Raw genomic sequence first — 23,289 nt, forward strand, 5'->3', positions numbered from 1 at the left:
CTACACAGCAAAGGAACGTCAGGAAAGGAAAAGAAACTAAAAGCTCACACGCTGATTTTAGGTGAGGGGATTTTACCTGAACCGTGTCCACGGGGCAGGGGGTGAAAGATGTGTGGGTGAGAGACAGAGTAGGACCCAGCAAATTGCGCACACCATCAAAGTCATGTTTGTACTCCTTGATGGGTTCGATACGCAGCCGCTCTCTAGGCAGCACAGCCTCGTAGCACGGGGCGTAACCGGGCGGGGGCATGAATTTAAAGTCCCCATGGCGGCCCCCGAGCAGGAAGCGAGCCCTGAGGTGACAGAAAACAAGTCGGATCAAGTCTTTATCGTTATGACGGAGCTTTATGTACGACTGAATCCTTCATGACAATGTTTCACTCATCTTTATAAGACTCTTAATAACAAAGACATTGATTTTATTTCTGCGCCTCAGCCTGTGTTTCTCTTCTTGTACTCATCAGTGACCCATAAGCCCCATCTCTGAGGAACCATCACAGAGGCTGTAGGAGTTCTGACTCTGATGCTCATATATGGGAGTCTAGACAATAATTTAAAGCCCCAAAAGAAATGTTATAAAATTAAGTATGAAAAATACCGCTGGAGTAATTTTGAACTATGCTGCCATTATTACTTCCCCGTTGTACAGTCCTACACCGATCCTGTACAAACTGGAATTAAATAACTTTATTTTAAAAGCTGACAACCTCCTGAGCTACAATAGCCTGTACCTCCAAAAATGTGTCACAGGCTTGCTGCTGTACTAGTGAAATAAAGAAATGACCACGTTTAACAGTTACAGTAATAAACAGTGAAACAGAGGCTGTAGTTTATGTTGAACTTACTTGACCCCAGCTGAGAAGCTGATGACAGGAAAGAAGAGGCCATCCACATTAAAGTTTTCAAACATGCCCTGAACTGGGTGCCCATTAATACGGAACGAGATACTGGGCACGCTCAGATCCAGACAGCAGCTCACAACATCATCCGCAGCCAGGGCGTGAGCATTGGGCGAAGCCACCTGGCGGGCCACAGTACCTGAATAGCAGAGAAGACAGTGGTTATAACGACACATAAGGCACTACTGTCAACAGTCTAGTAAACACTTTCAGGAACTCTTACCTGACCACAGATGCTGTCCATCAAAGCCATAGGAGTAGAGGTCATCTCCCACACCATTACCACCCCAGCCCTCTCCTCCTCCAGGGTAGGGGCTGTAACCTTCAGTCATAGCCCAGCCTACCCGCAAGTGACTGGCCTGTGCTGTCACAAATGCTTCCACATAGTCTACCATCACCTCATAGTACCACTTCTTATACTGTGTTGAGCCCTCACATGTACCCAGGAAGATGTTGGGCCTTACACTGAGCACAGAGGAGAAAGGACGTCAGCGTTTTATACACGAGTTTATGAAAGTTGCAAAAAATAAAATAAAAACTAACAGTATGAAAATAATGTAGAATAAAACAACTTAACAGTAGTTCAAGCACCTGGTAGCATAGTTTACAATGCTGGTCTGCAGCAACAGGTCACGACCTGGAAGTAGATTTTCGGTGATGAGGTTCTGGTTGGACCTCACAGCTACACCATTACACACACAAAGAGAGCGCAAGACATCCAGCACCTAAAGGTAGAAGCATGAACACTTTTATCACCTTAATGTTTAAATCAGGAGAAAATGATCACTTGCTTATCCACTGGCTAAGTGACTAAAAACTGCAAGAACACGAAGCATTTTTATGAGTCAGGCTCGGTCGGGTCACCAGCTGTCCCGTCGTTATGCTGTGAGGCTGCCAAACACAAACAGAACTGCTGCTGCTGGTGAGAAGACAGCGAGACACCAGCTGAACAAGGAAAATCATTTTTGCCTGGATATTTACCACTTTATAGTTCTCATGTGAAAACAGCTCACCTGTATCTCCTCCACAGGAGAGATAAACTGCAGCTACATTTAGCCCTGATTTAAAGCAGGTCATAACACCCTTCATCTGTTTTCTTTCATTTTGTGATGAATCAATGGAGTCCTTCATGCACACACTCATTTAAAATGTGCTCAGTGAGCATGGGTGCTGTGTATGTGTCCACAGCCAGTCGTGTATATGTGATTATATCTGAAAATCCTGGCAAGAAATTATAGTAGTGCAGATTTAATGTGTTAATGGGAAAACAGTTAAATATGAGTGAGATGGTATGAGTATGAATTCAGGTTGCTATATCATTCTAAATCAGCACAAGTTTCATGTGGAGCTAATTTATTTTCCCTTCCAGTTCCTGGCAGTGAAGTATAACTAACCTTGTGGTTCCTTCCATGCTTGTCCAGGAGAGAGATGATGGATTTGATGTGATTCTCCTGGATGATGTTCAGAACCTCAGGGCTTTCAATTAAGACACAGTACAGCACCTCAAGAATACCTAAACACATAGAGAGGATTACACACACACACTGCATATATTAGTAGATGTGTAACATACAAAATTCCCGGTTCGGTTCATTTGCAGATATGAAGCAGTTATTTCTGGATCACGTGATATTTATGCGACTAAAACAAACAAATTACTTAGAACTTCCTTATTCCATCCAAGCAATAACAAAAAATCTTTCAACAAACATAAAAGCCACATTTGACTAGAAAACAAATGAAAACTGAGTAAAAAAAATAACTGATGCTCAACTGCTCAGTGTCTACTACACATCACCTGAGAGGTGTGCTATTGTTTCACTGCAACACAACAGCCCTCAGAAAATAAAGCTAACAATAATCCTCTTCTGATGACAACTGAATTAATCAGGATCTACACATCACCTCATAATCATCTCATGCTCATTAATTCCCGATACTGTCGCAGATACTGATTTTCAGCAGATCAGACCTGAGACCCTCCGGACAGCTGACAGGAGCCGGCTAATCAACAGCTGGTTATAAGCTAACATTATGCCTGCTAATGTTAGACTGAGTGTCGTAAAACATCACACTTTCCTCTGATAAACAGTTTGATTACATTCTCACATCATATGAGAATTTATTTGCTAAGTGTCTGAGTCGTCCACAATATTAGATCCACCTCGGAGACAGTTTAAGCAGCCCGGGCTAACAGTGAATAACAGTTGCTAACAGTGGCTAACAGTTGCTAACAGCGGCTAACAGCTATTAACAGCGGCTAAATCGGCAGCGTTTACTTAAATAGTAGCGGATACCGACGGAGCTTCCCTCACTCAGCGACTCGTTTCGGACTCTTTTCCCGGAGTTTTACAGCCTCATCCGCAAACGTGGACGCTTCCTGAGGTAAACAGTGATCTTACAGCCTGCACTCACTGGATAAACCAGCCAGAGTGTTTGAGGGGACTTGGGAGGAAAAACGTAAAATATAGTAAAATATTTAAAACATCTGTTTTTATTTCTGATTTATTGCTAAGTGTTTATTATTAACATTAATATGTCAAAATATAGAGTGAACAAAAAATGTTTTTAATACACAAACAGTAGAAACAGGGGGCCGGGTACAGAGGGTTATACACACAGAACTCGAATTTATTTAGATCTTTTTTATTTGTTTATTTTTTTGGTACAATAAAGTGGGATCCGCTCACGGTTTGATCAGTTACCATGGGGAACCCTTACGCCTATAATCATAAGAGGAAAAAAGGAGATTAATTTATGACACTGGCAGTAAAAATACAGCCAAAAAAAAATAAAAAATTAAAATCAATTAAAAAGGTAAACAGCCTAGCTGCTGGCTAGCATAGATACTATTGGGTTTTACCTTGCAGTATAAGGCCCTGGTATTATGAATTAGCGGTATATAACTACAGTCGTCCCTCGTTATATCACGGTTCACTTATTGCAGCTTCACTGTATCGCACTTTAAAAAAAAAAAAAAAATTATATATATATATATATATATATATATATATATATATATATATATATATATGTATATGTATATGTATACATCGGTCTGTTTGCTCTCCTGCACTGTCCCCTTACATTCAGCATCTCTCCTTGTCCGCGTCACACTGACATCTGATCTCTGCGTGTGTTTTTGTGAAATTTTCGTGTTTAAAGGCATATGAAGTGTTTATAATAGTGTGGGAAGGGTTTATAAAGCCTTAAAATTTTTATAAATAATAAATATAACGCCACTACTTCGCAGATTTTCAACTATCACGGGGGTCTCTGGAACATAACCCTGCCATAGGTGAGGGATCACTGTAAACCGCAGCTGAACTGAATTGAATTGCGGGTCTCTTAAAAGCACACAATAGTTAAATATTCAACCTTGTCCAGTCATCAAAATAACTGCTCCTAATCACATCCATTATTTACTCTCTAATTTAGAAAGTTGATAGGTAGAAATAAAACCGTTTATCCAACTCCTGATCTGCCCTGGTACTGAAGGTAAGGAGACTTTATATTTCACATGTATTGAAGGTGTTGTTAACTCAGTCTGAGGATTTTCTAAGTGGAAATAACAACAGTACCCGAGGCTTAACACATTAAGCTATGCCCATTACAGTTAGTCAAACCATTGGTCAGTTGTGGGTGGTGGGTGTATGAGGGAATGAGTACAGCACATCCCAAACCTGAGGAGGCCTCCAGACGGTCCAGCTTGCTAACCAGCCAGTCGAGGTTGTCACAGAACAACGCACAATTAGATCTGTTCCCCCTGATCAGAGACGCTGTGCAGTGGAGACACGGAAACAAATAATGACGTCTTCATTCAGCAGAGACCACGTGTAGTTTGTGTTTTCAGAGGTCATACCCAGCAGCTCATAAAGGAGGTTGACAATCTCCTTCCAGGACTCTGCAGCCTCCTCTCCCGCAAATTCAGAAAAGTGGGCAGCAGTGTTGTAGACATTCAGGCGGTCAATGCACTCCAGCACAATGGTTATCATTCCCTGCAAAGGGATCAGCATCCATAATCATTCAATTCTTATTGTTTTGTTGCTGGTGAACATACTTGAAGGGGAAGGTTAGAGGGGTTAAATTACAGTTAGGGTCGGGGTAATAAAATGTGTTCATGTCCACTTAAACTTCTGATGATGTGTTTAAAAAAAGAACATTCAGCTTTTTTTTTCTGAATAAATACTGAAATTACTTCTAATTAAAGTTTCATTAAAGGTAGCAAGAGTTGGATTAAAGCTTGTAGGTTACCACATCTTTCAATATGATTTAAAACAAGGGCCCTGAAAGTGATAAAAAAGTGTGTGTGTGTGTGTGTGAGAAAGTCTTCAGTGGTTCCCCTTCACAAAAACTAATTTATAGCTCAGTTTTAGTTAAAAATCAATAGATATTGGAAGTCTAAGTGTGTGAGAGGCTGTGAGAGGCTGTGAGGGCAGCGTGCTGATTACCTCCTCTTGGAAGAGGTTCTGCCGGTTGCGGAGGGAGCGGAGCTTGGTCTGTTTCTCTTCATGTTCCAGTTCCTCCTCAGGTGGACGAAAGTAGAAGATGAGATCCTGAAGAGAGAGGATGACGGACTCCAGAGGAAGCGACCCCGTCCCTGGTGACTTGCTCTTTCCACTGAGGGAGTCCAGTCCACTGAAAGAACACAAAAATCACACATTAGCATGAAGAATTTCTACTCAGCTGCATCTGAAAATATGTATACTTACTTGATGAACTGCCTGAAAAGGCCTGTAGTGCTGTAAATCATTCGAGCAGCCTGTGACTCTTCAGTTTGTGAGCGGGACACAGTCAGGGCATCGTCCATGTGACCCTCCTGGTGCAGAATAACCTGGAAACATGAACACAATTAACACATGAAACCCAACATTTTTTTTCTAATCCTTCTCCTGCAAGATCTGATTCTGCTAACATGATTCCCTCCTAATAAAACTGCTGGGAAAACAAGACTTAAGACCCTTCAGAAAGTCTGTCATCATCATTATTATTTATGGATTTTCCAAATATGAAAGCACACAGATACAGGTAAAGACTGTTGAAATGTGCCAAATGTTTTCAACCGGTGAAAGGTCTCGACTGCAGGCAGATCAGCAGCTGGTCTCTTCTACTATGAAGCCATGCTGCTTTAATAGCTCCAGTATGTGGTGTTGCATCGTCTTGCTGAAATATGCAAGGCCTGAAAAAGGCTTCATCACTGGTACACTGTGAGTAAAATATGAGTTTCTGAGATTTGGAAATCATTGCAGTCTGTTGTTATTTCACGGAGCGTTCCAACATTTCCAGGTTTGAATCTTGCTTTTCTTCGCAGGTAGATCATTACCTTTCTCTTCATCATCCCCAGACGGGCAGCTTTAGCATCCAGGGCAGCGTATGTGAGCCATAGGCCTGTAGATACATGCTGGACAAAGCACATGGACTCTCCATACTTAATCTCTGGAATGCCCATCCCCTCGACATCACGCTTATGAGCCACGTCCACCTTCTCCTGCTCAGGGGAGGAAAGAACAGGTGGGAGAAAATAATTGATGTCAATAAGAGAATAAATCAAAGTATAATAACTACGGGCATCCAGATGCACTAAATAAAATGTTGACCTTTGAAGCGCGGAAGCAGAAGGCAGACAGTTTGGTGTTGGCCTTCTCTGGATCGACCACCAGGAGGCCCTTTTCCTCATCGAGACACAGGTACCGGCCCGTCGTGATGTGGCGAATACGAAAAGACTGTCCCCACTTCATGTGGCTACCACTCCAACTGCACAGAGGGGACAAGCTATTAGAAATACCCCTTTCAGTCAGTACTATAGTACTATAGTAGTACTAGTACATGTGGAGCATAAATCACGTGACTGAGAATTTCACCGGTAACCATAAAATCTGTGACGGGTTTAAGTTCCAGGATTTATTTGCGGCATCTCATTCTCACCTTTCCCAGCATTCAGCTAAATAACACCCACCACATGGCTCCTTTAAGGGGACAATCACCTGATTCTGAGGGGCTCCAGTCTCCACAGGGATCGAGCCTGGCTGCACACAGCACCGCCTTCATAATGAGCCATCCTGTAGCAGAGCGGGCGCACACACACACATACGGTCTGTATGTGGTATCATATTAACATGACGTTATTCTACTCAGCTTTATTATCCTCTCACCTGCGCTTCTCCTCTCCTTCCTCTGGGGTAGCGATGGCCAGACATTCGTCCATGTGGCCGTGGAAAAGCCTGAGAACGTGACCTCCTGTCAGATACCCTGCACAAAGGAACAAACACCTAAAATGAGTCTGCACTTTTTTCACACATATGAGATTTAAAAAATAAGGCAGGGTCGTCTAAAGCAGGTTTGTACCCTCAGCTAGTTCACATCCTGAACTAATTGGGTTCATGTTCCAAAGAGTCTGCATGAAGGAGGCGTCCACCATCAGATCTCCACTGGCATAAGACAGATGCTGACAACAGAAGACAAGAAGCTGATGTATAAAAACAGATACTGTGGATGTGTCCATTTCCACCATTGTGCAAAACAAGGTCTCACCAGGTATCTCTCAGAGGACACGCTGACAAGGATGAGGTCATCACCCACCCTGACCTTCTCACCTTCTGACCTTTGCTTAGAGGCTGGATGAATAGTCCACCAACATGCCTCACCTGCAACAAGAACAGCATGCTGATACTTCACAGTAATCACTGCTTATCTCCTTCCACCCAGCACCGCAGCAGCTATAAGTGCTGACTGTTAACAGCCTTCTGAACAGCACAACGCTCACAGCGATCCAACAGCACCAGAGAATAATTCCAGGCCTAATCATGTATTCTGATGCATCTGCCTTACCGGTCGAATCCTCCTGTAAGCCCACATCGAAGGCCAGCTTGTCCGTGAGGGACCGAGATGTAGTGAGACAGCTCAGGTACTGGGGAGAGTTTTTACAGAGGACACGACCTCAACCAGGAGGACATCGTATATAGGACTGCATTTACTCCGTGCTCATTTCCAGCCTTACCATGCCTGAGTGGTGGTGTCTCAAAAGGATGGCATGACCATAGAGTAAAGTGCGATGACCTCCACCCTGGGACGACTGAGGTGGGAAATGATAAAAAAAATACTTATCAGACAACTCCACACCAGTGACTGTACACCACACACACACTGACCTGATGGGGGGGCCAGGACATATTTTCAAAGGTCACATGAAGAGATGGGAGGCTGGCTGAAACTTTCAATAATATCTTAAAGCTCTATTCGGCTTTGTTTGATCCACTGATCCTGAATATGAAGCACACATCCTCTCAGGATCAATAACATGTATCTATGTGCTCAGTGTATGGAAACAGTTCAGTTCACACTGTTTTTAATGAAAATATTAACCAATAATGACCTGGCCACAGATTACAATCTCACACACAAACACAACATCAAACCATCCTACCTTTTCTCAACATCCAGGGATGCAACAAGAAAACACAATTATTGTGGCAGTTGTGGATACATTAACACACAAACACATTTAGGGGTGTTGACAGGAAGATAAGGCTAAGCCTTTATTAGGGGTTTAGCACCCATAATCCACTGGGATGAGTGGGGGGCAGGTATGTCGAGTGGTAGGATGACACCAATAGTTCTACACTGCATTAGCATTAGCACGGGGCTTTGTTAGGACAGGTGTCGGTGATTGTGTCGTGAAGGCGATCGGCCCGTCCGGAGCTCCGGGTGTCCGGTGACATACGTGGGTGGGACCGTCTGCTGGGCTGCATGCCGTGCTATTCTCATCCTCTTATTCATCAGTAGGAAAAGTTGGCTCTTCTGCATCGTTCAGCTCCCACGACCAGGACCCGTCTAGACTACACAATAATGCAGCTAATAACAGGCTTGAAATAGTTCCTCCTAAAGCTGGCTTAAGACCTTTGATCAACCCGATAAGCTTTCATTCTGATAAAAATCTGATAAAATAACTCAGATAGGATACTGTTTGTTTTCTTGATGTGCTAATTGATATTTTGATGATATACTAATTAAAATGGTAAATTTTGATAAGTATATTTATTGTTTAGCTGGTAATCAGCTGGAAAAGGAAAAAATCCAAAGTTTCCCTTTAAGTGAGGATCAGAAAGTCTTTATAGGAAACCTCGTATGTGAGTTTACAGTCTTTCATCTTTTGAACAGTATGGTAACGTGTTCTGAACAAAAGGAGAAACTCAGATGTGCTGAACATCATTAAAATGGACCTGTTCTGCTCATTTCCATGTTTATTGTTGGACTCGATCAGAGCACGGGTCCAAACTGATCGAGCGCGGTGGGTTTGGTTCAGCCCTTCAGCTCGCCCACTGTTTTAGCTCCTCCACCTTTAGAGCCAGCCTGCAGGTACATGGGCCTTAGTGAGAGGTGTGTGATCACATGACCATAATAATTAAATCTCCTCTTACATGATACAAATGTGTCAAAGACAAAGCTGTTAGTGGCTCCGTCACGTGTACATCCAGCCTTATTATCTGGACCTTTCACCATGTTCACCTGCAGCAGTGAGGACACGAGGACACAAAGGAGAGCAGAACAAGTCCATGTGGAAGACTAACAAAGAACAAATGAACACCATCAAGCAGAGTTAAATAATAATTATGATCAATGAGCTGTTGATACTTTTGGCAGGAAATGCAGATGATTGATGCTCAGTGACGCCCTGTTGATATGTCTCATACTGTGAGGTAGCTAATTAATGAATTTAATGCTGCTCCCTACACTAGCATCAAATGTTTATTAAAGACCTTTTTTAATGTTAACAGTTATTAGACACAGTGGGCTCATACACGTGCGCTCCACCAGAGGTGTACATAACGATCACCTGCTTAGGGGGAGGGCTTAACTGATCTAATCAGGGTGTGTAAATGACATATTTCATTCACTAGGACATCCACTTGCCAACATGACAGGAACAAGGACAGTTGCCAGGTTGGTTGGGACACACATTACAGGAAACAACACGTTAACAGACATACCCATTTGTCCAAATCGACTGCCTGCTTTGCAGAGAGCGAGAAGGGAGGGGAGGCGGTATCAGACGGCAAGTAACAAAATCATAATAAACACCAAAAATCTGATGGTGGTCATGTAGGCCGTTATTAAAGCCTCTGAGAGGATAATCAGCACATTTATCTCCAGCTGTCCCATCATTAGTTTGTTCGTTAGAAACAGCCATGTTACTTACAGCACATGAAAAGGACAGACTGGAGGATCCCGCTCCCTGTTATCGGTGCTAAACATGGCTGAGCACGTCTTATAAATTATTTGTAGCTGAGCACAAACATGCATCATTTCAAACAGTTTTTCTGATGGATGTTTGGAGGTAGCTGTTCTGCTCAGTTAGGACCGCAGTCCCAGCTGAGCGTGGAGACGTGTGACAGTTAAATAAATCCATTTGTTTCATTTAGAAGGACAATGAAAACCTGAATGCATTTCTGAATAAAAGTTCCATACTTTTCCCACATATTCCTATTTTTCTCCTACTAGTTTCTTTAGGTCTGGTTATGACCCCCACCTCAGTCATCTCCACTGTGTTGGCCAGCATCTCCTGCAGAGCACGGACTGAGAGGGACTGCTCCAGAATGAAGGTGCATATGGCCAGGTCTGGGGGCACATTCTGCAAAGGTGTTAACAACAGAGGGGTAAACCAAAGTGGATGAAAGCACGGGGATGTACAGGACAGAGACAGGAAGGGTAGCAGAGGCTCACCTGAGCGTTGGATGTGGTTTCTAGGAAGCAGAGGCGGTTCCCAAAGCCCTCGCAGGACAGACACAGTTTAATCTGCTCCTTCAGGACGGAGGCAGTGCACTGCAGGACCACCTGGTCATCCTGCACTCAACACAGAAAACCAACACTTAGCACCATGTTTCCATCAGTTATTCAGACAGACTTCTTTCCCTCAGATCTGTGTTGCAGTTGTCTTTACTAAGCTGTTTTTATAGATTCTATTTTTTGTTTGCAAAGCTATAAAAACTGTCCTGACTCGATACGTGATGCAGACCTTGTGTTGTACCATACTGACCTCTTATTGACTAAACTGATATCCGCTGCAAGAAGTGCAAAAGAGGAAAACTTGCCTGCAGCACATTTTCACACAGTGGTTGTGTTTATGTCCAAACAACAACAAATGACGAGCACGCTGAGAGAAAAACTGAGATTTGTAAGTTTTATGATTTTTACCACTTTAATCAGATCATCTTCACAGGGAACGCTAAGCCTGCATAAAGACATTTCAACCTTTCAGATAAAGCTCAGTGTAAGACGATCAACACCGATGAGATCTGATGTGCACCTTCATGGGCTGCCTGATACTAATGCTCCACTTAACCCTCTGGAGTCCACAGGCGCACCAGTGCGTCAAAATGACATCGCTGATTTAAGATGACATAGCGTCGTGACTCTACTGCACTGAGTCTCCATTTCAACGGGAATCGAAAGTGCAGACTTCAGACTATATACCAGTTTTTAAATTGTGTTGATAGGCTAAGTAAAACTAGAGTTATTCCTCATAATTTACGCTGTACTTTTTCCTGTATATTGTCCTCCCGTGCGATGCGTGTTTTGTGCAGGAAGAAACTGCAAAAAACGGGAGTTTCATTAACAGGAAGTGCTTCCTAATACAACAAAACAAACTAAATCCCAACAACCCCTCTCCTAATGGTGGAAAAATGCACCATATCAATCAGTCAGAAAATTATATGGTAACATGATGCATTTGGTTGCATTTGGCTGCACAGGAACAGGTGAAAAAGTAGTAAAAGAGACAATATTGATGGCACGTTTTGTCTGTGACGGCCCCTCAGTCTTGTGGAGGACAAACTGTTTTTTGAGGTGGCATAAATATTTTGTGTGGCATCTTAATGTGAGTCCTGATTGCTCTGCAAATAGTTGTACTGAAAAACATCTGAGGCCTTGCCTGCATTTTAATGTGAATAGTTGTGTACAACTTTATTGTTTACTATATTTTTACATAAGTTTTAAAAATTTACAACTTATATTTGCATTTTAAGTTGTAAAAATAATTCGTTAAGCATGTTTGTGGTTTTTACAGTAAAAAAACAATCTAACTTTTTTCTACTCGGATTTGATGTTTTTATGTCATTTTAAGCCTAATGTGTTAATACAGTATGTTAAAATGAAATATACAGTCACACACATGAGGTGGTACTGAAAAAAATGATCCCAACCAAGGCAAGGTAAACAGTTTCTAAGGTCAACTATAAAGGTACAAACAAAAGTAGTCAAAGACGACCACATATCCCCGGGACCCCAGAGGGTCAAAGTAGTTACTAAATGTAAAGACTGTTAGTGTAAAGAATGAGTTAAAAGAAGCCAGTGACGTGGGCTTTAACCCGCTCCCTTCGGTAAGGCAGACGAGCCTCACGGTGGATCGTTAGTTTGCTCCTCGTCGATGCTCGGACGCTACAGACGCTCGTAAATACAGCAATAAACACCCCACAGATGGGAACCTCACACCTGACACTCAACATTCTCAGCTGTTCCTTCTACTCAGTCATTACATGAGTGCTTCCATCATTTAACCTGAGTAATCTCCCCTCCACGGTTCTGGACAGATTCTCGACTTTTCTCAGACTAATGAATCATTCTGTCGTCTCATTTGTTGACCCGCTGCCGTCTCACTCTGCTAACGTGTCATGACTTACTGTTAGAAAATAGCAGGAGCTCTAAAGTGAAGGCGAAGGCAGCAGGGAGTTTGCATCTCTATGTTTATAGCTTAGCACATAGCAGGAAAATGGGAAGCAGTGCAGAGCTGTGACCTCATAATATCTCATCTCTTATGCCCAGAGGCCTCGAGTGTTTCTTTGGCTGAAAAGTGACCCCTCTTCCTTTGGCTGGGCTATCATCTGTCTCTCCCCCCTCAGCCTAGAAATTTCCTCTCTGTCCTTTCCTGCTTTGCACTCCACAAAAGTGGAGCGATGCGTCCTCTCTTTCACTGCAGACACGAGCAGCAGCGCTCGATACAAGTCAAGAGTTACTAAAGCTGCACAGTTTTATTTTAAACATGACTTTTTGGCAGAAACAGCAGAGCTCAGAGGGATGAGGAAACATACTCCAAACTTTATTTTCTATTTTTCAACAACAGTACCAGCCTACACAGCACCCAGCTGAGATCCAGACCAGTGCCTGCATCTGTGTCAGGACTGACTGATGATAAACTGGATAAAGCGGTCATGTTTTAAAGCCAGTGCAAAAAGACTCAAACCACATGAAGGAGGCAGGGCTGACCTAGTAAGTGTCTAAAAGTGACTTAGTGGTGTGCGATCAGGTGACAACCACACACACTGTATGTCCTAACATTACACAGCAGCCCACTGGCTTCTCATTTTTTGTAGCCTCACATGGACAAACTCTGAACAGGATTCAGTCGAGAACTGCAAGACCCGAAGCACCACGTCTGCACAGAGAATATTTTATTATGTTGCCTTTACTGTAATAATCTGAGCTTTGGCTGTTTGTAGGAAAATCATTGGTGAAGATCAGAAGCTGAGTCTTCCTCAGCAGAGCCACAGAACTTTATAGCTTTAACAATGCAGCCATGAAACAAAGAACCAAAAAGACTAAGCAGACAGTTACCTGTCAAACTGGCTCGTGGAAGAACCAATAAGATTCAGCCAGTATTTCTGGCAGATGCTTAAAGCAGTTCTTGAACGCTCATTTATGATACCGCTAAGTCGAATGCATCAGCGGCTCCGGGGCGGTGTCCTTCCAAAAGTCACACTGGGTGAATCACTTCCAAACTGACCACGTGAAAAGCTGACACACAAACCCTCAGGCTTAGCTCATGCATTATTAATAGAGGTAGCTTTAAGGATTTGGAGGATGTGCACCTGACAGTTAACTGCAAACCAACTCCTCATTATTAGTTAATCTGTTGTGAGCATATTTGATGGGAGCGAGACAGCTACGAGGTACTGAGAGGGAGGCAGAACGTGACCCACTGAACTTCTACCTGGGCCATGACATGAAGCACCTTTAATGCCCCATCCAACCCATGTTTGGACTCAGCGTTGGGTCAAAGGGAGCAGTAGAGACAGATGGAGGTAAAGTGGAAGACAAACAAACTGACTGGCAGCAACAGAAGTTTGTATTGCACCAGAGATTTACAGGCAGGAGCACAGACAGTGGAAGCTGACACCTTTGTGTATTCCCTGTGGGCCTCTGATGGTGCACATGCAGACAGAGGGTTCCCCAGAACAGCAGGCGTGGTGCCCGCAGCAGACAGGAAGCAACTGATGCAGATTGGTGAGTGATGCCTGCTCCCTCTAATCCATTCATGAACCTACAAGATTGGCCGGGATCAGGGAGCCAGATGTAACAGCGGCTGTGATCAAAGGCTGGTGTCCACAGTGCTGTGTGTTCAGTTTGTGCACAGTGACAACTCTGTTCATGGAGAATGTCGTCCAGTTACAGCAGGGCAACAGGATATGTGACATACAGCAGGTCTCCAAGACAAAGAGTAAGATCAGTTCTTCTGAGACCATTTATGGGTTCTGTGGGTCATTTCTACACTGCTGATGAACTCCTGACTGCCTGGAGGTTTCTGCCTCTGGCTGCTAACCAGCTTCAGCTCATCACAAACTGTCGGCTGAAAAACTGTGAAACAGGAACAAGTGGGTTCAGAGATGCATTTATAAAAGGAAAATGTCCTGTTTTCCTTCTTATATCTCAGCCCAGTCATATATTTATTCACTTTCTGCCTTTTAGGCCACACTTGCAGACTGAGCTGCTGCCTCCACACTGCTGCAAACCTGTCCATAAACGAACAACATATCCATTCGTTCTTTAGACTCCAGATTTCTGCCCAGTGATCCCATTAAACTGTGCTGATGCAGGCCACCCCAGGACATCGATTATATTCCTGTAGACTTAAAAAGAGTGAGGGACAGCACATTCACAGTGTGTGGGTGGAGGAGAGGAATAGTTCAATAAGCCAGAGGGGGAGAGTGGTGATGGGGTTTCCCTTTGAAAACTAGGAGAGACCATACAGGTGCACCATCAGCATCCTTCATCACAGAGTGATGGCCTAATTTATAACCCTTATTCTGCATTTTAATTCAAGCAGTCATGTCTTCAAACACCGTGCTCTTCAATTAGGACTCATTAAAAAAAAAAAAAAAAAAAAAAAAAAAAAAATATATATATATATATATATATATATATATATATATATATATATATATATATATATATATATATATATATATATATATATATATATACACACACACAGGCAGTGTGAATCCAATCAAGTCTTAATATAAAGATGTGGCTCTGAGTTTAGGCTGCATTCAGTGCACACCAGATCTGAGCATCATTTACTATAACAAACCATGTCCTCAGCATCAATAACAGCAGGGTGGGTGAAATAAACTAAGTAATTCAGTTAAAATGGGTTTCATAAGTGATTGCCCACTTAAGAGCCAGTTTATGTGCAGGGTATTCACTTTTAGAAAGGCCACGACTTGCATACTTTCCCCTTGTTGCTCTTGGTACAAGATGGCACCTAAACCAGTGGAGCTTGGTCAGTACGCAGACTGTGTGGCTTATGGGGGTCAGCAAAGGCAAGAACTGGGGTGGATGTAAGTTTGTCTATTATAGATTCAAAAGCTTCTTGGCAAACTTTGGACCAACAACTCACAAATGGCTCCTTGGGATTGAGATGTGTGTCCAATTAACAGCAGATCTGATCTTCTTTTGCAATGGCGGCTATCCCGCGGTAAGATCATGTAGAGGCTTAACAACGGAGGAATAGCCTTGAATAAAATCGACAGTAATATTCAGCAAAACCTAGAAACAAGTGCAGCTCTTTCAGGCTCTTTGGGATAGGCCACAATTTGAGGGTCTCAATCTTGTCGGGATCAGTTTGAACGTCATATTTCGACACAATATGTTGCAAATATTTTACTGATTTTTGGAAGAACACACATTTTTCTACTGACAATTTAAGTCCAAAGTCTTTTAAGTTAGTGCATTCAGGGGCAGCCTTTAGATTTATGACACGAGTGCAAATGCAGACTCTACAGCAGAGCTGTGGCTAGCTTTGGCTCATCGTCCCTTCTTCCCACTCTGAGAACGTGTATTTGGAAAACTGTTTCACAGCATCTCCATTTGTGGTGAAACAGCTCAGCAAACATCACAAAGACTATTCTTCTAATATGGTGTTAATACTTGTATAACACTGAAAACTCATGAACATCATTGAAAGATTCAGAGAAAAACATGCACGCATTAAAACCTTTTTTTAAGCTTCTTCGCCTTCAGCCTCGGGTGAAGTGCAACTTTGACTCCATTCATGTGAAAACCAATTACAGGCATAATAATAGAGTTTTTCACATTGGTGTTATTGTGATGCTACGAATGCACGTGTCTGCTGGATGACTCGGTTTTGCAGATCACTCATCAGGTATGGAAGGAACCTGAGACTAAAACAGAATAAAACATTAGGAGCTTTCTCTCTTTCACACACTGGGTTTTCTCAGTGTCCGCTTCTCCAGCATTACCTCCACCAGCCCCGCTCTGCCCCCCCCCCCTCCACTCCTATTTTAGTTGGCTGCACCTGTCACTATCACATTCCCTCCTCCTGCTGACCAGCAGATACTTCGAGGTCTTACTTGAAGAAAGAGCCAGCAGAGATTCTCTTGCTCACAGGAAGACAGTGAACACACGGGAACCCTGCAGATATCTTCTGCTGCTGAGGAGCCGAAACCAGCCAAAGCCCCCAAATACAGATTATATTAGAGCTGCTGCAGCAGTCAGTTTAAAAGACTGACAGTAACCACTGGGTGTCTGTAAAAGCTTAGCAGGCTGCACATTTATTAAGATACGATCAGTTCTTTGAGACAGTCATTTGCATTTAGCATGGATATGTTTCCATATTTCACTAATCCACTGCTCAAGAAGATATAAGTTAATTTTACTTAAATACAAGTTTTGAGAGCCTGCACATTCATGTTCCTCCAGCCAAGACAAAAAACTACCAGAAATGACATGAAACTGCCTCTGCCCTTTAAAAGACCAGACGTCTGGCAGACAGAAGCAATTTAATGGAAATTAATCAATTATTTAACCTGAATCCATAATCTGGTCTTCAAAAAGTTTATTTGCTTTAAGTGTATGCAAAGAATTTTCCTACCCGGGAAGCTGATGTGAGATTCACATACTGAATATAAAGAGTCAGAGCACAGAAACACTGAGACACGAGCAGCACTGCGCAGCAAAACACAGCAAAATACCCAAAGAAGGCAGAACAGAGAGAACAACATGTGCACACCGAGATATTCGTTCTCAGGATTAATGTCATCTATGAGTCTACAGGGTTATATGTTACAATGTAACAATGTAACAGAAATACTCATGCATGGCTGACCTTCATATTATCAGTGTGTGTGTTAGTTTACAGTCTGGTTTTTATAGGATCGCTTCCATATAAATGAACTATAATGTGACTGTATGTAACTTATTCAATAAGGTCAAGTTGCGCTCACACTGTGAAGCTCCTGCTTGTGTGGTTTTTGGTCAAATGCAGGTTGTGTGGTAACGATGGGGTGAGCCCAGTGCAGGACGGTGTATAAAAGCATGCGTTTGGCTCAGCACCAAATCTACAGAAAGCTTTTAAGCCTTTGAATTTCATCCTTCTTTGGACTCTTACGTGTGAACACGAGACGATCAGAGGGGCTACAAGACAGCAGTGTTAATGAGGGAGCTTCTGCAAACACACACACACACACACACACACAACAGCTGTGTCACTGTGTGTGTGTGTGTGTGTGTGTGTGCGCACCTAAGTGGAAAGCAGACCACCTGTTTATTGTGTAAACTGCTGTGACTGAAGCAGGCAGACTGACAGGTGCTGTCTGTGTGTGTGTGTGTGTGTGTGTGTGTGTGAGGCTATCCCAATGTGGATGTGCTTATCTCCCAGGCTCAGCACTTCTAAAGCGGTGTTTTGCTTGCACACTCCCCATTACCCTGTCTGTCATCTGCTGTCATATATCTGCTGCTACTGTAGCTCACAGATGTGCTCTGTGTGTGTGTGTGTAAAAAAGAGATAAAGGGAGACGAGACAAAGTCATTCGGGATGAAGAATGGAGACAGATGTGCAGGAACACCAGCGTTGGGGGTTCCTCAGTCAGCATCATCTCTGCAGGAGTGGAATTCAGCATCCCATCTCAGGAAGAAAGCCACACAGATGTGATCGTATTAAACTCTAAAGGGGAAACGGGACGTGCTCACAGCTCGAGAGTGAATTTGACTTCTCTCTGTCTATGGTAATTTAAATTTCATCGTATTTAATTAATGCAAATGAGAAACATGAGTGTGCCCCGCCTTTTACTGAAAGACGGCTGACATAGGCTCCACCCCTACCCTGAAAATGAAATAACATAATCACGAGCTCAAAGTTTGAAAATGATAAAAACGTCGTCTTTGCTTTTATGGTTACAATCGACTATTTTAGAGGACTTTTTGTAACCTTTTAACCATAAGTAACCAAATCAGTGCTCACTGCAAGCTTCCTGCAATGGTTTAAAGGCAGCCTTCATAAAACTGTCACAACAAAACACACTGTGCGCGCGCACACACACACACACACACACACACCACTTCTCCCAAAGGATGCTGGCAAATAGGACACTGCCTCCTCTGGTTTCTCCCTCCTGAGCATGTGCACTTATAGTGGCACACTATAAAAAGAAACTGCTGTTACAGACTGGAACTTCAATGCCTCTTAAACCCACTGTGCTTATGTGCTTTACATGGCAAACGTGGCATCATGAAACAGTGACACAGCTTACTACCTGCTACCTGGGGTCTCTCATGTTTCTGTGGCTCCTCCTGAAGAGAAAAGACTGCGAGCAGAGCCAGCCTGTGCTGAGGAGAAATGCCAGAGCTGAAGAGCTTGCACATTTTTTCAGGCTGAATGCCTGCAGTTCAGCGAAGGCCATCCACTTTGTTTGAGTGGAGACCAATTTAAATAACCTGCCGCTGCACAGCAGGTAAGGGTAAGCTCACCTGTGAACGTACAGCTATTGGAGCTGCACTGGGTTCAGTCAGCGTTGGATGAGTCACAGGGCTGTGTTACAAGAACGCCATAAAATCAGACCTGAGCAGAGACGGACTGCTGAGTAAGCTATAAGAGGTTTCTGTGATGTAATAGTAGTCGCTGGAGAAGTGATGATGATGATGATGATGCCCATAATGGATGACATGTTGCTACCACACTGAACACATTCAACATTTAAACATCTCATCTTCTTTCTTTCTTCACTATTAAACTAAAAACCCCAAATCAGTGAATGCAGTGCTAAATGTATTGTTTATACTCCACTCTGCATTTAATCATTAATTGATATTAATCTCTGGCTCTCTTCCACAGCATGTCTTTTCTCTCCCCTCAGCCCAACCGGTCGCGGCAGATGACTGCCCCTCCCTGAGCCTGGTTCTGCTGGAGGTTTCTTCCTGTAAAGGGAGGTTTTCCTTTCCACTGTCGCCAAGTGCTTGCTCATAGGGGGTCTTTTTGACTGTTGGGTTTTCTCTGTATTATTGTAGGGTCTTACCCACATACACAGCGCCTTGAGGCGAACAGTGGGTTGTGATTTGGCGCTATAAATAAAAGTGAATTGAATTGAATTAAATGAACCCTTACTCTGAAAGTCCCACAGCATTTCCTTTTACTTGGATAACAGAGGAAGTGATCAAATGAAAGGACTGAAGGGATTATGATGCTTTTTCTCAAAAGGTCTGAGTTACTTCCACAGGGGGGAGGGGCAGTCCGGATATCACCTGTGGTCCTATATATTCAGAATATTTCTGAAGGCCTGAGCCGGCTTATAATGCAGCATAGAACCTTATATCACATTGTATAACACTGGATGTGAACTGAAATCTGCTGGACCAGCTGGTCCAGGTGAGTTAAAAACTCACACTCCCAACCTCCACCCAGGAACAACCCCCAACAGAGAGAGACAGCTGACTCACACGACACCTCCCATCACTGCCCTTAATTCAAAGACTGAATAAGCAGCAGCGTTTGGTGGACACTTTAATCCACTGGTGCTCCTGGTGGAGATTGAACCCTCGACCCTGGTCACAGATAAACCCACTGAAGTCCACCAGGCATTATAATTCACAGAGAGCTGCATTGTTGTTTGAAGTGTTTCTGTTTGTAGTTTTCATCCTAACTGATGCTCTTGAAGCAAAGAACAAACCGCTGAATGTGTTTGTCGTTTCTGCAGACACAAAATCCCGTTTTGGTTTTTAGCAGCATCGTTGTGACTCGCTGGCTGTGAGCGCCACAGTTACCGGCTCACAGCTGTTCTGATGCCTCGTTTGTACTTTTGTATTCACGTCTGAATGGATTCAGTGGCAGCGAGGTGAGCATTACAGCAATGATAGCAAATACACAAACTCTACTTTAGCTCTTCACTGTGTCGGTGTCCTTCTCAAAGACTGAGGGAAGCCCATCGACCGCTCACATGCCCCTCGTGGCAACGTCCAGTATTACGTTTGTACACTTGTATAACCCGTGTAAATGAATGACTGTAATAAGTATGGAGTTTTTGTTTTATATATGCAAAGAGCGATGCTTGATGACAGGAACAATTGTAGCGGCACTGAGTAACAGCTCAGGCGCTGAGCAGGAAACATCTGTCCATCTTCTGGAGCTCATCCAGCTGACGCGAGCAAAACGAGAGGGGTTGGGAAACATCTCTGTTAATAAACTAATATCGTTTCATATCAGTACATTCAAAAAGCTCTCTCTGTATTGATCTCAAGCATGTCGTCCAGATGGAGATGGAAACACTGGGCAGGTCCTTCTTGTCTATGAGCAGGTGAGCTTTAGGCTGCAGAAGCAGAAGCAGCGTGGATTCATATCAAAAATAACTCCATCAGTACAGAAGGTTCGAGCCCCTGTTTCTGTGGATGTGTTTCACTAACTCAGCTGTTTCAGGTCCTTCTGGGGGTCTCCCCCTGCAGGTCTGAAACTCACCAACATGCAGCTTTTGGGCAGCTGTCCCTGCAAACTCTGGGCAGCTTGTTGCTCACCCCACTCTGACAGGCTCTACTTTCCTCAGATATAAATAGATAATGATGCTAACAGATGCACCAGCCCCTGTCTATCTATCTGTTCTCTCTCACACACACACACACACACACACACACACACACCCTCCGATTTGTACATTCAGAACATAATTTAAAGGAAATTATGCAAAACAGTGACAGAAATATGATTGTGTAATATATTTCTGAGCTCTTAGCAGATCCAAGTAATCAATTTTAAGGTTTAAAAAGAGATCAACTAATAAGCAGGTCATGGCTCAATGAGGGCGGCGTAAAATAACCAACTATATCCAGAAGCGGGGCTCAGCTCTGCAACTACGGCTACAGCCCTGACTGTAAAAGCTTCTGAATCCAGAGGAGGAAAAAGTGAAAACTGGAAAAGGCTGAAATATGATGACTGAGCTTCAGGTTAAAGGTGGAATCAAATGGGGTGAAAAATGTAAAAACATGATCTTATTTCTATTCTCACTCCTGATCTGACTCTCCAGTCACACATATGTAGAAGTGGGCAGGTTGGCTCCAAACAGGAAAGTAAGCAGGACTTACCGTTCGCAGGAACTGAATCTCCTCCTCTCCCTCTCCCCCTTCTGCCATCTTTCACCGAGGGTTATTCGCAGCTCCTCAGGAGAAAACAGAAAATCCTTCAGTTTTCTCCCTTTGGGTTTATATGTCCCTCCCTCTCGTAGTTTCCTTCTTCCTGTACCCCTCTTTCTCTTTCTCTGCCTCAGTGTCTCTCACTCTCAGTGCTGGTGTGCGTGGGTGTGCTGGAGGACAGCATGCGTCCTGTGCTCTCACAGTGTTGTGAGAGAGTGACACGATGCAAGGCTCTCCCCGGCTCCTCTCTCCTCTGCCTCCCCAGCAGCAGAGAGAGGGAGGGATGGGAGGTGGGTGAGGGAGGAGCAGGCACCTTACACATTTACACTGTTCACATCCAGCCGTGGCGCCATGTTTGTAGAAGTGGGCCACTCCCCCTCCATCCCACCCCCCCTTCTTCCACATGTCTGAGGCTATAAAGGAAAGAGGGGTGAGGACTAGCCTTTAGGGAGTGTTCATTAAGAATACACGGACACACACTCACACAAAACACACACCTCAACTCTTCAAAGTGAGTAAGTTAGCTGCTCTGTGCAAGAAACCCTTCAGGATACACACTATCCAGTCAGAAGTATCCACTCACCATCTGCATGACGGAGTTCAGGTGTTCCAGTCACTTCACAGGTGTACACACCAAACACCTAGGCATGCAGACTGCTTCTACAAACATCATGGAACATTAGTGAAGTCCAGTCACTGCTAATATTCCACAGTCAGCTGTTAGTGGGATTATAACAAAGTGGAAGCGATTGGGAACGACAGCAGCTCAGCCATGAAGTGGTAGGCCACGTAACATCACGAGTGGGGTCAGTGGATGCTGAGGGTCATAGTGCCAGAGGTCACCAACTTCTGCAGAGTCAATCACTACAGACCTCCAACCTTCATATGTGACCTTCAGATCAGCTCAAGAACAGAGAGCTTCATGGGTGGGTTCCAAAGTTTGGTGGGGGGGGGGTTTATGGTGTGGGTGTTTGTCAGGATGGGCTTGGCCCCTTAGTTCCAGTGAAAGGAACTCTTAATGCTTCAGCAGACCAAACATTGGGACAGTCTGATGCTCCAACTCTGTGGACAGTTTGGGGATGGCCCCTTCCTGTTCCAACATGACTGCACACCAGTGCACAAAGCAGCTCCATAAAGACATGGATGAGCCAGTTTGGTGTGGAAGAACCTGACTGGCCTGCACAGAGTCCTGACCTCAGCCTGACAGAACACCTTTGGGATGGATTAGAGCAAAGACTGTGAGCCAGGCCTTCTCTTCAACATCAGTGTCTGACCTCACAGATGTGCTTCTGGAAGAATGGTCAGAAATTCCCATAAACGCTCTTAAACCTGTGGAAAGACTTCCCAGAAGAGCTGAAGCTGTTATAGCTGCAGAGGGTGGGCCCACATCATATTAGACCCTCTGGATTAAGAATGGATGTTACTCAGGCTCATGTGTGTGTGAAGGCAGACGAGTGAATACTGTTGGCGGTTGCATCTGTTCATTATTTTATATTGGGAGTGTTGCAGGTCAGACTTTGTAGAAATGTACTACAGGGATGACTCGTTATTCTTTTTAATTCAGATTTTTAATCAAAATAAAATTAATTTGAAATCTAAAAATATTGAAAAATGGCTCCAAATTCATTCCTGAGTATATACATCAGGACCTAAGTCAAAATATTACCTCAGCTACTTGATCTGTACTTCACGGGTTCGATCAGAC

At 43.6% G+C, this 23,289-nt stretch overlaps 1 protein-coding gene across 1 annotated transcript in view; it reads right to left on the minus strand.

Moving 5' to 3' along the window:
• The window catches only part of ryr1b (ryanodine receptor 1b (skeletal)), a 62,865-nt gene extending 41,281 nt beyond the window's left edge, over positions 1 to 21,584 (minus strand). Inside the window, exons 1-20 of the mRNA XM_030744205.1 lie at positions 21,537 to 21,584; positions 10,620 to 10,739; positions 10,426 to 10,527; positions 7,897 to 7,971; positions 7,728 to 7,806; positions 7,431 to 7,543; positions 7,245 to 7,344; positions 7,052 to 7,148; positions 6,884 to 6,958; positions 6,497 to 6,653; positions 6,223 to 6,387; positions 5,612 to 5,733; positions 5,351 to 5,537; positions 4,762 to 4,897; positions 4,583 to 4,678; positions 2,294 to 2,412; positions 1,491 to 1,624; positions 1,123 to 1,364; positions 846 to 1,038; positions 77 to 293 (exon numbers count right to left, since the gene is read on the minus strand). Coding sequence (XP_030600065.1) covers positions 77 to 293; positions 846 to 1,038; positions 1,123 to 1,364; positions 1,491 to 1,624; positions 2,294 to 2,412; positions 4,583 to 4,678; positions 4,762 to 4,897; positions 5,351 to 5,537; positions 5,612 to 5,733; positions 6,223 to 6,387; positions 6,497 to 6,653; positions 6,884 to 6,958; positions 7,052 to 7,148; positions 7,245 to 7,344; positions 7,431 to 7,543; positions 7,728 to 7,806; positions 7,897 to 7,971; positions 10,426 to 10,527; positions 10,620 to 10,739; positions 21,537 to 21,584 — 2,577 coding nt within the window. The remainder of the gene's footprint in view (positions 1 to 76; positions 294 to 845; positions 1,039 to 1,122; positions 1,365 to 1,490; positions 1,625 to 2,293; positions 2,413 to 4,582; positions 4,679 to 4,761; positions 4,898 to 5,350; positions 5,538 to 5,611; positions 5,734 to 6,222; positions 6,388 to 6,496; positions 6,654 to 6,883; positions 6,959 to 7,051; positions 7,149 to 7,244; positions 7,345 to 7,430; positions 7,544 to 7,727; positions 7,807 to 7,896; positions 7,972 to 10,425; positions 10,528 to 10,619; positions 10,740 to 21,536) is intronic.
• Between the last annotated feature and the right edge of the window lie 1,705 nt (positions 21,585 to 23,289).

The sequence above is a fragment of the Archocentrus centrarchus genome, chromosome 13 (genome assembly GCF_007364275.1).
Source record: "Archocentrus centrarchus isolate MPI-CPG fArcCen1 chromosome 13, fArcCen1, whole genome shotgun sequence".
Lineage (NCBI taxonomy): Eukaryota > Metazoa > Chordata > Actinopteri > Cichliformes > Cichlidae > Archocentrus > Archocentrus centrarchus.